This window comes from Zootermopsis nevadensis, unplaced genomic scaffold (genome assembly GCF_977971745.1).
Source record: "Zootermopsis nevadensis isolate Lab colony 2312 unplaced genomic scaffold, Znev_1.0 Znev_ptg000018l, whole genome shotgun sequence".
NCBI classification, from domain to species: Eukaryota; Metazoa; Arthropoda; class Insecta; order Blattodea; family Termopsidae; genus Zootermopsis; species Zootermopsis nevadensis.
The window spans coordinates 2,437,217-2,453,099 of record NW_028259150.1 but is presented as its reverse complement, the minus strand read 5'-3'; the positions used below and the strand labels follow the sequence as shown (position 1 = coordinate 2,453,099).

At 38.7% G+C, this 15,883-nt stretch overlaps 1 protein-coding gene across 9 annotated transcripts in view; it reads right to left on the bottom strand.

Annotated features, from left to right (window-relative positions):
* LOC110827866 (phosphatase and actin regulator 2) overlaps positions 1–15,883 on the bottom strand; it is a 254,537-nt gene that overhangs the window by 63,878 nt on the left and 174,776 nt on the right. For 8 of the 9 annotated variants that reach the window (XM_087351051.1, XM_087351052.1, XM_087351054.1 and 5 more), the window contains one exon: positions 12,216–12,335. The exons of the other annotated variant lie outside the window; for it this stretch is intronic. In XM_087351051.1, the coding sequence (XP_087207177.1) occupies positions 12,216–12,335 (120 nt within the window). The remainder of the gene's footprint in view (positions 1–12,215; positions 12,336–15,883) is intronic. 9 annotated transcript variants of the gene reach the window in all.

The window sequence follows — 15,883 nt, the reverse complement described above, 5'->3', positions numbered from 1 at the left end:
TTCCAAGCGATGAATACGGTCAATTAAGATCATATGCTCGGGGATTTATATCTGTATTTGGCAGCACCTACCTGTGTGAAAAGACATTTTCAAAGATGAAATATGTAAAATCCCAATACAGGTCAGCATTAATGGATGAACATTTACAATCAATTTTGATGATAGGGAGTACTGAATTTAAACCTCAGTTTAATGTGAAATGTTATCTCATAAACAGGAAATTCCATTCTTCTCATTAGTAGAGCTGTATTTCAAACAACTGTAGTCTACCTATTATTATTACGTTACATTTTGTTCAATAAATTTCTTAAAACTTGGTTCTTTCTTGTTGCATAAGTAGGCTTACCTATATAAATATCCTCGAGTTTGCCTCTTGGCCCGCGGAGCCTAACATATTTACTATTTGGCCCTTCAGAAAAAATGTTTGCCGACCCCTGAGCTAGACGAATTATCCAGATCCTTCATACTGTCCCACCGCCTTATCTAGAAATACCAAAGTGGCCTCTTCCGCTCAGATTATCTGGTTAAATTTTTTTTATACATTTCTTAATCTCTCTCTATAGCCTTGCACCTATAATATCGCACCAAATTAAAATTCAGAGGACCACAATTCAAATTTTTACCGCTGTCAAAACATTTATATATCATAAGTCTAAACTAACCACAGTAAATGTCTATTGTGTGTTAAACCTTTCGAAGTCACAGACCGAGGCCGTTCCTAGAACAGACGAACTTTAAGCTTGTATGTGTAAGGACATAGATAAGCAGAAGTGCCAACATAAAAAATACTCTGGATCGCACACAGGATTCTTACTTTTTCAGGTTCACATCTAGAAAGCTGATTTAACACAACAATTTGCAATCAACAAGGAGAGGCAGACAGAATATCGACTACGCCTCGTAGCTCCTTCCACTGTTGTCTTACAGAGTTCCTATGCGGAAGAGGCCGTTTCTAAATAGCTTCTATTTGAATCTCTGTCAACAAACTTAAAAATCCAGAGCAATCAATAGAGAAATCCCTTCTTCGGCAAGTCTCCTCCTCATATCCACTCGCCTCTCCTGACGCAAAGTATACAATATTGACAGTACCGTAAGCCGGGTTTACTTTGTTACCCGCGAAACACGTGTTGTGTAAAATTTGCTATCACAACAATCTAGATTACTTCGACGATTTGTGCACGACTGAATTTTTAGAATTCACCTCCATTTCACTGCAGAACTAACGTCCTTGATATCAGTATGATAAAATAAACAAAAGAAATGCATATATCACGGTGGTTAGGCCGATATTATTCCTGGACAGAATAAATTTAAAATCATGCAACATCCTGTGCTACCACGAAGAACAGTACACCCTAAATAACAAATCTGCTTTAAATACAGAAGCAATAGACGTTTCTGTCATAAAAAAGTGATAACGGCGCCATGAAAATATAAGAATGTTTCGCTATACATTTTTACAATATTATATTATCTACACACGGACAGCGTAGATATACCTCTTACATGCTGTTTCATTCATTGAACTTCATATAACTGCGTGTTCTATACTGCACAAGAGGGCATTCAATAAAAAAATTGCTGTTTCCCAAATTCAAAACGGTTGTTTAATTCATTCTGGAAACATACGTCAATGTAACACCCGCTGAAAATGAAGTTCGTTGTTCAAATTACAAGTGTACTAAATGCCCGCGTTAAAGAGTACATAATATAAAGTCCTATAAAAATGAAAACAATGAAAATTGCATTCAAATACATAATAAAGAACATTTTGTCTAAGCGAGTGCACTGGACGGCAGATACTGACAGCAGGAACTTGTTTGCAATCAAAACACTCTCATCACATTAACTTTATTCTATTTCACAATTTCCGAGTTACTAGTCAATTACTTACATGTCCATTTTCAGAAAATAACGGAGGCCGACCAGTGCTAATTGTTAAGCGACAACGAGAACTATGATTCTTTTCCAGCAATGCGAACCTGTGCCAAACTAATGAATTTTGAGTGGAAGCAGAAAACAATTCTACCCACACGAAGAACGAGGCAATTGCCTTTTATGGGCAACTCATATATTTGTAACACAGAGGCATTTTAATATTATCCTCCGATCTAAATCTAGGTCTTCCAAGTGGTCTCTTCCCTTCAGGTTAACCGACAAAGACTTGTAAGAATGTTTACTCCCTTCCATGCGTCATTACAAATGTTTTAACTGAAAGTTCTATGCGACCCATGCATACTGCTGGCTGAAATCAATACTTGCGAATAAGACCTTGTGTTACCAGCATTCTTGAAAGCAAACATGTTCATCCGGAACACAGAATTTTTACACGAAGTTTTGATTTAGCAAAAATAAATAAAAGTACATATCACAGAAACGCAGACAGTATCTGGTAACCTAAGGCATGCGGAACTGAAGAAAAACACCAGTCCATTAATTTGGCAGCATTTACCAAAATTAAACAGTAACTTTCTAAAGTTATATTGTTTAAAGTGTCAGACAAAGGATAAACCCTTTATGAGACGGGCTTAAATGCAGCAGTTTTTAAAATACAAAGTCCACAAATGGTAGAGCTTGGCGTTAATTTACCTTTGAAGCAGGCACAGCCCATAATGTAGCCCATCATCGGGATTGTGTAAGACGTCTTTCCAGAGAGGATAAAAATGGAAGACTAGAAGCACCAAGTTCCTCACGAAGGCTCCCGAGGGGCTTAACCGCCAAACATGGAACCTTCGAATAGCACGTAGCAGGATGTTGTGAACACTAACTTCTGACACTGTGGACAACGAAGAACTATACTTGTCACACCAACACCGAGATCTGGTGTCGAACCCCGAGCCTTGCATCACGAGACTACACGCGATAGGACTTCTTCGTTTCCTTGCACGAATACGTTAATATCCCCTGCATAAAATGTTAGTAGCATTGACTCATTCTTTTTCGAACAGCAAATAACGTCTGTATTCAAAGTTGTTAGCGTGGATTACTGGTTAAAAGCTGTCTTCAGAATTAGGATATTATTTTCGTATCACTAAAATAAATTACTTAAAATTTGATACGAATGTATGCACTGTATCGATCACTGTAACTTGTAACATTTCTCGATGGTACGATAACACAGTCACATGTTACACAGACCCCTTACTATGTATATAGTAAATGTTTAAACTTCATTAAACACACAACTCTTTCACAAATCCTTCTTGTTCATGAAATGACCAACAATTTTCCCTAAGTTCTTGCCTAAACTTAATTCACACTTCACTTTAAACTTTATAATACGCTATCGTTTGTTAAGAAACCGGTCACTCGGATGCGAAACGAAACATATCGAGTCTGCCACCAAACACTAGAAGACGTTTTCCGAAGCAACGATTTCAACTCGACTGTTTCCAGTGGCCACTCGTCCGTCTGGCTTACTCCCACCACAACTCATTACACACGCATCGAGTACACTACTGCAGAACGCCGAACCTATACTACACGCGACTGTCCTGTGACCTACTACATGCATGCTTGGTAGTTTGCCACGACGAAGGCGGTGTGTAGGCCTACAGCAGAGAGAAGACAACAGACGTCATGCTTCTTCACCCGAATGTCTGCCAAGGAATGAAACCACAAACACTACGAGAAAAACCTAGTATCTTATGACTACACCGTGTTGAACGCAGTGATATAACTTGACATGCGAACAACCCCCGAGCTCAAGCTAAAATGACGGAAAGCCCGAAGGCACTTACTCTCTCCTGTTCTGACACAACCTATCCTTCGTTCTTCACTCAGTTAACTAACATCCAGGAGTATTGAACGAGGTGTAACCACTATCCGTCTATCTACCGCCAAAGTGTAATTGCGTTATTCCTTCAGTCACACGTGCTAGAATTTGTAATTATTCAACACACCCGATAGCTCCGATGCACTTATTTACTTATGCCCCTCAGGTACACTAAGCATTTCATACAAAGTAACAAGAAGTCAAGATCGAGGTAGCGTCGATATTCGTAAAGGCGACTCCCCAGCTCTCAACCGTGCGCAGCACAGATCTGATTACAAAATTCATCACGCGTATTCGTACCCGGCAACCTTTGGTCCCAATAATGATCGACTTCCACGCGTGTATTCCAGCAGACACTGCTAGAATTCCGCGATTACATACTACTTATTACACTGTTCAATTGATTTTTGCTTTATATTTCCGTGTACTGTCAATCTCAATGCTGGCAGAATATCTACACGTGCTTCTACGCCGAGACGTTAATAAACCGAGAATTGTGCATAATAAAGGACAAACTAATCAGATGGAGTAAAGATGATAATTTCCAAAACACCAAGAAAACAATCGAATCGAATCGTTCACAAACGATCACTCAATTAAATACTATATCACTTGTTTTGCATACGACACGCATGATTCTAAAATAAATATATTTAATAAAATATAATACTAGTGACCCTGGCCCGTTTTATTCTGGTGAACTCGAAAAATTCTGAAGGAGGAAAAGCAAGACTTATGATGTTAATGCAATGGATGCAGCGGTAACACGAGACTGCTAGTTTGTACAGCGTTGATGTGAATGCACTATGCCCCTCCTGCACCAAACGGTTTGCTGAAATCAACCATCCGCGTTGGCGCCACCTTCCCGAGTCCCCCATAATCGTAAAGAACAGGGGGAAATACCAACTGCATCTAGCTACAAAGTCGTCAGGACCCGTCTGCTTCTCACTGCTCGATGGAACGCGACGGATTAATACAACCTAATCTCCAGCCTTTGTTCATAAATTATTAAAATATATTATTATTTTATATGACTTTATTTCTGCCTAACTGATGCAAGATGGCCTCTTAAAAACTACACAGGACACAGTGCTTTCAAATTTAAGTTGCGTCACACCTCATGACGATCACAGGCACGTAGTTTTCCATAGCAACAAGAAATAAGACAATTTTGTACCTAAGGCTACATGCCATACTCACTAATTAGGAAAGAGATTTCTTACGGGACACATTGCAGACATGACCTTTAACATCCAATCCAGAATATCGCGAAACCCACGCCAGCTTCATACCCATTCTCTACAGGGAATTAAAGTGGACGGAGCGTAAAAATAGTGCCGAAGTCGGTAGCACGCAAGATTACATCTAAGATCTCACAACGCGTGCACGGCGTCGGTCGGAAACAGTGATTCTGTCTTAGCCACAGGCACTTCCATGTTTTAAAAATTCATAACTTACGTTAGAAGCAGAACATTTTATCACAAAGACGACATAGAAAAGAGTTATAAATGGTTAAATTTGAGTGTAAAAATGCTGTTAGTAGCCATTTTCCAATATTAATACAACTACTTTAATAACACACTTGCACCAAGTTAACTCAGCAGAAACAAGTTCGGGAGATCCACTTTCGAATTTCGGCCCGGTACTCGGATACCTTAGCTGAGTTTTAATGCGGTTTTCCACAATTTATAATGAATACTTAGGGCCTTAAAAATAACAAGACTTACTTCCTTCTCATCTAGCCAATGTAATCGTTAAGTCATCCTCAGATCTAATTTGTTGCTAAACCAGTACCAAAATAACATTCAGGTTTTTGGACAGAACGTTGCGATCAAGTGATTAGCATTCCTGTTTTGTATTGGTTCGTCTTGGGTTCAAATCTCGGTCCGGAGACAAGCTATCCTGACTGAGGTTTATCGTGGTTTTCTTCAGCATCCCAGTTACATACCAGAATATCTCCTTAAATTGGACCATGACCGTTTCCTACCACATCATTTCCAACTAATTCAACATCCCATCGTTCGATGCAATACAACCTGATTTTAATAAACCATAAATAATAAGCAACGTTTAGGGCAAACGTGTCTTGGGAAATACGAGAACAGTTGGCAACAGTGTTCGCAACTGCTCGGCCGGAATCGACCAACATCGGCCTAAAACAGCCGTCGCGACGCTCACGAGCCTGGTTTCATTTTATCGGCTGGAATCAACGTTTGGCGGGGAAGAAAACGGGAGTTTTAAGAAGGAACGGATGAGAATTTTAACGCTGGAAACTCATAAATCTTATACCCCCGAAAGATAAGGATTTCTGCAAACAAACAGTATGGTTGAACAGACAAAGTAAATATAATAAGAATTTGTGGAAAAAAAATGTATGACGGAATTTTAATTACTAGTCCTCTGCTGATGTTGCAGCAGTAGTCATAAAATATACAAAATTAAAATGAAGTTGTGACTTATGTACTCAACACTTGGGAATGCATTAACCAATTTAGTTCTGTAACGCTCAAACTACCGTAGATGAAATAAATGTCTCTGATAGTCACGCACATTATCATTTTTATATAATGTACAACGCGACAAAGCAAAGGTGGCACCATGGCGCACTAGCATTCATACCAAACTATTACACAGATAGATAATCATTGTAACTGATCTTTTAAATCAACACGTATCCTGTTGGCCTGTACCCTCTATTCATGTAAAATTTCGAGCTTTACCAATGTTCACAAATGCAGCAACGGGAGAGAATATTTCTAACTAGCAGATGGAGGGTTTTACCGAACAGCAAGTCGCCAACATGGTCGTGTGTGGCGAGTGGCATTAACCATTAACGTGCGATCACTCAGTTAACCGGAGTAACCCACAGAACGTACATAAATGTTACACAACGTCATCAGGTATCTCAAAATCATGACAGTCTCAAGCTTCTACAGACCACGCACGGTACTATAATGTTTGAGGCTTCCAGACACGATTCACATTTAATTAACTAAGAAAACATTCTGACAGACTTCTCCGTTTCTTTGTATCTGGTCTGGTTACCGAATATAGTAACCAGTTTTTTTAACACATCACGCGATCAATGCCCAATACTATTCCGTTGTTTGAAGAACGCTGAATTCACAAAGAAATCAGTAACATCATCACGGTGATACTTAAAATAATGTGAAGTCACAACGTTTCCTATATTCCTAGCTTCTCCAGTCAACAAACAACAAACACGTGTACTTATAAGGCTGTCAGTGCAAATAACGGGTCTTAATATAGTACAGTTTACTTTAAGGAAACCGGGACGAAGAACTAGCACTTTCGCCAGTGCACATCTTTTTGTACAAAGTACGAACACGACACAATTACGTCCTTACTTTATTTGTGAATGAGGCCAGGATGGTGATCTGCGTGCAGGTTACCACAACATTTAAAAACAGGCAGACTCAAATAGATAAAGTGCGGCCTTTAACACCTGAGCCAAGGTATGTAGGTGTCAGAAAGCTATTGAAAAGTTGTCAAAATTCGCCAGAAGTTGATAAAATTCTAGCAGTACTGATCCAAGCAGGAGGTAACACATTAACCTATGTTCTGAAATCCATAAATTTACCACATGCAATTCTATTCGTAACAAGGAAGATTAGTGAGGGTAGCTCAAACGTCTGTAAATGTGTCCATTAAAAAAGCTCGACAAATCTGAATATCATTATTTCCAACTACGTAAAAAAATCCAGCAAAACATTGTTCTCTCTATGTACCTTCATATATATAAGTTACTGGTGATCATCAGGGTGGACTTCGAAGCAATGAATTAACTACCGATCAGATATTCCGTGCTCGTTTGGCAGTAGAGAAAAAACAAATAGAATGTTACAGCACATCGTATTTACCGTTTCCCAGGAAAACCATAATCTAGTTAGGAGAGAAGTAACGTACAACACTGTCATTGAATTCAGTGCACCAATGAAAACAGACAAATTAAAATGTGTTTAAACGAAACAAATAGTAAAATCCGTGTATCTAAACATCTGTTTGATGCATTTCCCATTGGTCTGAAACAAGGAAATATTTCATCACTACAGCTTTTCAACTTTGATTTCCAATACCCCACGAGGAAGGTTCGAGAAAAAAAAAGATTGGAATTGAATAGGTCACCAAAGATTCTGTAAAATATTGGTGATTCCAATTTATCGGATGAAAGCATAAATAGACCTATCACAAAGAAAAGAACAGAATTTTATCAGATGCCAGTAAGGAAGTTGGTATGGCTGTCTTCTGGGTTGTAGCATCGTCTAGTCTGGCAGAAGTTTACCAACGTTTCAGAGGTCCTTGCTGCATCCATCATCAAGGCGATGATTTACCGCCGTGAAAACCTCAAATCCCATTTAATTTTACACATTATAATTCACCGTCATCACAAAGCTTCAGACTTCATCCGTAAGGTTTATATTTGACCTACAAGGTCCCATGTTACAGTACCTCGACTCAATAATTTAAAAAAAAATCCATGGAAATCAGACCAGAAGTTTCGCAGAAAGAACAACCGGACACAGCCCCTCATTGTTCGTCTAAGTTACACGCTTTGCAAAGAATGTACAAAATTCCACTAGGACGCGTTCCAACAGTACAAATATTAATGTTTTCCTGGTTTCTCGAAATACTGCATGGAAACAGTTTCGTACAAATAAGTGCACTGAAAATAGATTGCGATTGGACGGATAGAGTGATAGTCACACAAGCTAATAATAAAGTAACGGCATCGGAAATAAGATACGTATACGTGACTACAGAGACTGACGATGATAAGCCTTCGGGTTCCGTAAGCCATCTAGTTAGTTAGTTAGTTAGTTAGTTATACGTGATTACAGATGAGTCAAGAGACAGAGAAATATCAGGAAGATTTCTGTCTTCTGGGTTGTTGCGCTGTGTAGTCTGGTCGATGTTTACCAACGTTTCAGAGGTCATACTGCCTCCGTCATCAGGACGATGGTAAACACCGACCAGACTACACAGCGCAACAATCCAGAAGACAGAAATCTTCATACTCGCCGCTGTGAAAACTTCAAATCTTATAAATATCAGGAACTTATACAACGAATCTAGCGCCACCAACCGAACTTCATCGTTCCTTACTTCTTCAGTCCCATGTTTAACAGAGGAGACAAAATACTACAATTACAACCATAAAAGCAGTCAGTTAATCGCATGTGTCCTCAAATACCCCCCACCCCCCTCACAAAATCATATTGTTGAATCAATCTCTACCTTGCACTGTATACGCCTTCAGCCAGTCACATTATTTTTAATAATAAAGGTTTCAGCGGATTGTAATGAAAGACGTGCTATTACCATGAAAAATATAGTTACCATTTAGTAACCAAGGACGGATTTTCGTACGGAAAATTCATTCCGCGTGAATCAAATATGGAAAAGTTATAAAGTGCACAATAAACGTCCCAATAACAACGACAGAGTTCAAATGTCATTCCATAAGAAGGTGTGTAGGTTCTCGATGGTGGAAAACAAAGAATGCGAGAAGAAAATTCAATTATTTTAAATGTTTATAGGAAGAGAAAAATTCGAATATACGATTAGTACTGAAACAGTATACATGGCTGACAGAGTTTACCGTTTTGTTTTACACGTTCAAATGAATGTAGAAAAATTTACTGCATTTTGCGCATGAAAATTACATTCCGTTATGATTTATACAAAGAGTGCTTGTGGACGTCAAACAAGGATAATATACGAATCCACGCTTTAAACTTGACCTTACACAGAGAGGAGGAATTTTCACCTTGATCTTTGGCGACAGTATGATAATAAAGATGAAGTCGACAGTGAGCTGAGGGGACCTAGAATTTAAAGTGGAATCCAAACCATGTGGAGAATCCTGTACTGGATATGGCCGGCCAAGAACCCAAAGGTCCACACTCTTAACGTTAAACTACCATATCAATTCCAGGTCTGAATATTTAGCTACGTTATGAGCACCGCTGTCTTTTAGTGCTGGCTTTTGGGGAGGACGAAAAGATTATCGATCCTTACCATTTTCTCCCAAATTAATAATAAAGGAAATGACGTAACAAAATACTTACTATGTTTCTCTCTTCGAAAGTTGGGACTTGTTCAGTACATATTCATGAAGTAAAGCGATGGTCAGGAAGGATCATATATGACGTAACCAGAACAACAGAAGACTAACGGAGTGAACCATGAAGCATGGAAAAGAAGATTGTCCCAAAAAACTGAAACACTAATTGAAACTTCCAACTATCAGAGGCCATGGAATTGGAATGACTCATGAACTTAAATGAGGCCTTCAGGAATTCGATGAAACGCTTCTGAATCACGTATGAATTCAATACACCTTAAACATCACAGAGGGCCCTGCAAAAATCACTGGACAGGTTTTCGATGAGATACGATCTCCAATTAAAGCCGTGTTGTACGCACAAAGCACTGCTTCTAATGGTACCACGAATGGCAAAGCTAGTTTAAAGTAACACCAATAATAACAGACAGTGCTGTGGGAACCAAACTAAAAAGTTGAGTGATTCAATCCTCTATACCTCTTTTTGTGTTCTTGGTAGTAAAGTAGTGAAAAGACGTCATACATCAGGAGTTATCAGCCTTTACAGACCAAGGGTGAAATTCATAGTTATCATCAACAAGGTTATACATTAGGGCAGTATGTTGAAAAGCCATAGCAATCTGTTGAAGAGTCCTACCAAATTTAGCCAACTAATCAAAATTGACTCGCATAATACTGCATTTTCTTTAACAAAAGTGAGTACGATATTTCACTGTTTCACTCTACTTTTGTGTGAATACTTTTCTATATCAGGTCCAATTTCTGCTACTGCGATTCTCACGCAACCCTCCAAGGGTTCATCAGTTGGCAAAACGTCCTAATTCTTGATTTGCCGTTGTTCACGATGCTGCACACTTGCTAACAGCTGTAGTTACCGTCAAATACAGACGGCATTAACAAATGTTTTTCTAATATCGGGACACATCCACAAGCCTATGTTCTGTACCAAATAGCTATTGCCTGTAATTGGTACTCTACCGTGAGCAGAAAATAATAAAATTATAAGGACGTAGCGTGGATTCGACTTTACAGGTGCCGCCACACTCTGTCTCGTGAATAATTCGTCGTAGAAAAGTGTCGATCAAAATATAAAAAACATCTTTAAAACACAGTCCATCGGAATCTTTCACGTACGAGGGCTGTTCTATTCCTTGAGGTACATGCATCCATGTGGCTGGATCCTGACGCTGCCCTTCATTATTTACCCCCGGACATCCCAGCCGCCAATTCGTGGAGGCTCCTGACCCAAGCCAACGAACGGACCAGCCATTCCCTCCCCCACTGAAGTCAAGTAAAGTAAGAATCGATAATACGGAAACCATGCAACCTTGCTGCGAACAGGCAGGGGCTATCTACCTACTTTCCTGCTTTACCAAGGGGAAGAAATGGAATGGAGATACCTGCTAGACAGGCATAAGGCGCTTCTCACAAAACCCTCCTCTCCGTACATTATTGTAGCTTGGTTATTTGTTTTAATTTGATTACTGCTTTTATTTTAGTATTGTTTTAGTACTTTCCTTAGTGTTTTACATTTATATTAGTGTTTACATTGGTGGTTTATTTGTTTTTGTATTTAATTTGTATTTTTTGTTGTACTTGTGTATTAGTGTTTGCCTGTCATAAGCTCTTTGCTGTTGGCAAACACTCTAATAAAGGAATTGGACAGAATTTACTTATACTCCGCACTGTGTCCACAGGATTATGCACCACAACTCAGCAACACTTTTCCTGTTTCCATTTAAATCAATGAAGTACATTTTAAGTTTTCAGCAGCGTGTAAAATTTAGAGAAGAAATTAGCTCAGATCTGTTAACAATATCGTTGAAAAATTCGGACTGATACGGCTTCGTTTGACTTTTTTCACGTTCCCGAAGTCTTACTCCTACGTAATCCAGGTGCGTTCTACTTAACCGTAGCCTTACAAAACGGTGAAAAATTAATTATTTGCTGTGAGTAAAACCAAACTCCATGATAGGAAGTTTGAGAGAAATGGTATTTGTACCGCCTAATTTATGATGTACTGCCATGAATTTAATGAAATTGTAAACATGCCATGAGAAACTGTACTGCTATACTTCGACATCAGTGGTCCTGATGATGGAGACAGAGAAGGTCCCTGAAAAGTCAGCGAGTTTTATCCATATGACACAGCTAATAGCCCGAGAGGATTTTATTAATTCAATTCGCCTTGACAGCTTTAGATAACGTATTAATTTTCTTTCTTCTTCTTTTCCCCACGTCTCAAAAGACATACAAATTTAATATAATAATTTAAATTCGGGCGGAATATATCATCGCTGTGCCGCGTACACGGCAGTTCCAACCTCAGCGGAATGATTCGACATAGACGCTTACCTGTGGCGGCGGCGGGCGGAGGAATATGCAACGGCAAGGACGGCGTCTGGTGTTGTTGACGAGGCGACGGGACGATAACTGTGCCGCTGCTAGGAGGGAAAGACGAGGCGACTTCGGCACCTGGGTCGACAAAAACACAGTAACAGTGATGCTATCTGCAAACGATTTCTGGTAATGCATAATTTTATTTTCATGTTCAGTCAGTCGTTTTAATGGAGCACACTACACGACGCAACAACCCAGAAGAAAACCATATCCAATTGTTTCAACCTTCCTATATTTCTGATTACATACAACAGACATCGTCGTTATTTTAGCCATGATAAACTGAACACGTGGGTTTCATTGAATTAAGATGGCTGCCGGGAAAATAAATATTTTCCAGAGTTTGATATTTTTTATTATAAATAATATGCTGTTGGCAAACACTCAACAACGCAACAAAGGAATTGAACTATTATTATTCAATAAATGAATTGAATTATTATTACTAATATGGTACATTTATATATTTAGTTTCATTTGTTTGTTTTTGTATTTTAAATGTTTATTTTTATTATTTTGAAATGAATTTAATTATTTATTATATTTTATCCTGTACTCTAGTTAGTGCTTGGCTGTTATTGGCCTTTTTGGCTGTGGTCAAGCACTTAAATAAATGAATTGAATTTAATATCCAATGTTTAACATTAGAAAAATATTAAAATATTTCTCTAAGAGTTTATAGCACATAAAATTACTTCTAAGAAGAAAATATTTCCTTTGGTTTTCCTACATCGTGAATCGGTAGTCTTTTCACCCACAGCGAGGTAACGCGGGTTAGAATGTAGTGCTGGTACAAACACAACTGCAGGAACAACATGAAATCAATCGTACTACGTTCATCAGAAATTAACATAAATACCAACACACACAGACACTTAGTTTATCTCAATCGTGACCACTTACTTATAAAATACTCCCTGATATGGGACATTTCTTGTTTAAAGACAGTTTATAACGACATTATTTACAAATGTAAATCTATTAATTCGCGAAGATTGGTTATGACATTATGTAACACAGAAGCACTAGTAACTACAAACGCCATACGGGAGATATCGTTGAACGTACACAACGTTACTTGCCTAAGGTTGCCTACAAAAAGAATAATGAAATTACCTTCTTCGAACAAACAGAATTTATCTTAATTGTATTCCGGAGGTGCTGCTATCGCGAGATTTATCGTTGCTTCCTTATTGTCTCAAAGCGTATTACAAGACAGGAAACTGTCCTAAAACAAACGGAGGCCACCTCCTTCCAAATCCTACTCACCACTCACGATCATTTTCCCATATCATCAGACACTAAAAAACTTGTGTACCGAAATATCATCGTTGGATATAACTATATTCAACCGATATAATCTCGGCTGCAATATCCGGTATTCCAAGTCTCTACTATTATTACAGCAAATTCAAAATCCAACAGCAGTCAAAGAACTCTCTTAACACTATGCACATTCACTAGAGATATCAGAAATACATCGAAAAATGAAGCCAATTTACTTAGTTTGCTTGCGAATTTGTCATCGGTTAAAGGGGGAACATTCAATGTTTAGCTCTTACTGCGAAAACAGGGCTTCAAAGGTGCACCGCGTTTAACAAATATATACATCTATAAAGTTCAATTATTGTAAAAACCGCTCGTCTTACGAAGAAAAACAACAAAACGCAGCAATGGTTTGATACATTTCGATCTACCTGATCTCAGGCTTATAAGAACAGATCAAAATATCAAATTTAACAAAGGCAAAAATTAGTAGAAATATAAGGACTGTGAAACCTAAACAGCGTAGCTATCGGCGCTCGGGCTTTGTGTTTGGAAACGTGAGTACAAATTTGTGTCGTGGTCATACACAGACCGCAATTCCTGCTTCGTATTCGGAGAGCCAGTTTGATTCTACATCCGAAAAACAGAGAAATCCGCTTGTTTCCGTAGCACATTCAAGCTAATGTCAGCGCAGTACCACAAACAACACCCTTCACACATATCCTTCCGCAACAGAACTCAGAATCATCTTCTATACGAAGACGAGAAACGCAGACAAGCACAAAGAGGAAGTGAATGAATAACAGGATAACAGTGACGAGGGCAGACGGAAAAGGGAAGAAAAACAGAAGTTGCTGTGAAATGTAAGATGACGACCATAGTTTCCATTCATTTTTGCTGGCACCATCAAACGGTAAGTCGTAGAGAGTAATATTTACGCAAGGTGTACGGCCCACCACCTCATGTAATTTGTTCCACACTTCTCCTGTCAGACAGTGACGTGAGGAGACAAGATATTCTTGAGTGTGGGCTCGTTGCCAGAATAAAACAGGATGGAAAGTACGTACGATGCTTTCCATTAATTCATATAAAGAGGGCTGTTCCAAAAATATTTGCAACAGGAAAAATTTGCAGTTTATGTACCTTGCACCTAACATCTGACCATCTTCAACATTACACCTATGTGAAACTGGTCTCAATTTTGAGATTAACACAACCTACAGAGCTACAAGCATGTCGTGTTGATTTTTTAAGGCCGTTAAAAACTTTATCGTTTTAGACTTCTGCTTAAACGTTTACTGTCTCGGGATTGATTTCGGGCTGATTATTTCAACAGCTTTCTTTCAGAACCTACTACCGTCGTGGTTGAGCGGTTAACACTCCTACTCTGTATTCGAAAGGTCCCGATCTCAAATCTCAGCATGGAGACCGGCTATCCTGGCTGTTTTTTCGTGGTTTTACCCAGTACCTCCAATCAACTGGTGGAGTAGTACCTTAAATTAAGCCACGACCGCTTCCTCCCACATCCTTTCCGACTCCATTATAAACTATCATCCTCTCACTCGGCGCTACTGAAACAGCGTCGTTAAATAAACTATAAATAATTTAAACTTTATCTAAAATTCAATGCAAAAATTTAGGCCCGTGATGTATGTGCACATGTGCAAGTTTTCCGTTCCTCTCACAAAGCAGAATTCAAATTATACCGATCTTCTCCCGTCACGTTATCACAGCAGCGTAGCAACTCAGCTAGAAACACAAAAACCTTGCATCACAATAAGTATTAACTTAAGACAAAGACTTTGTGCAGGATGCATACAGCCTGTCAAAACGCTAATAATGCGGACGTTGTTGGTAACATTCTAATGAGCAGGCCCGATCGAATACATCATATAAAGTACAAAATATTTATACTCTAGCGAACTATTCGTGTTTACTTTGAATACCAGGTTCTGTAACATAACAGATCTGATGAACGTACGTAATGGTAATTTCAGACAGACACGATTCGAAATTTACGGTGCAGACCTGCAACATTGCTAACAAAGAAAAGGAATTAATGCTAGTTGTATTTCACACACATGGTTTCTAATCTCGAAGTAGGCCTACTGCCAATTCATTCTTCTAGAAGAATGACAACCCATACACAACTTTACAAGACGAGACCTTGGTCGAGACTCAACATGGGACACTGAAAACACGTAAAATGTCATATGTATTATGATGCGATTATATCAGATTTATTATATCCTACAAAGAGCCTCACTTGCGAAATTACGTGATGAACTTTCGGCATTTAACCATCCCTAAATCATGGCTGTTTTAAAGACATACATGCAGCATTGTCTAATGAAGGC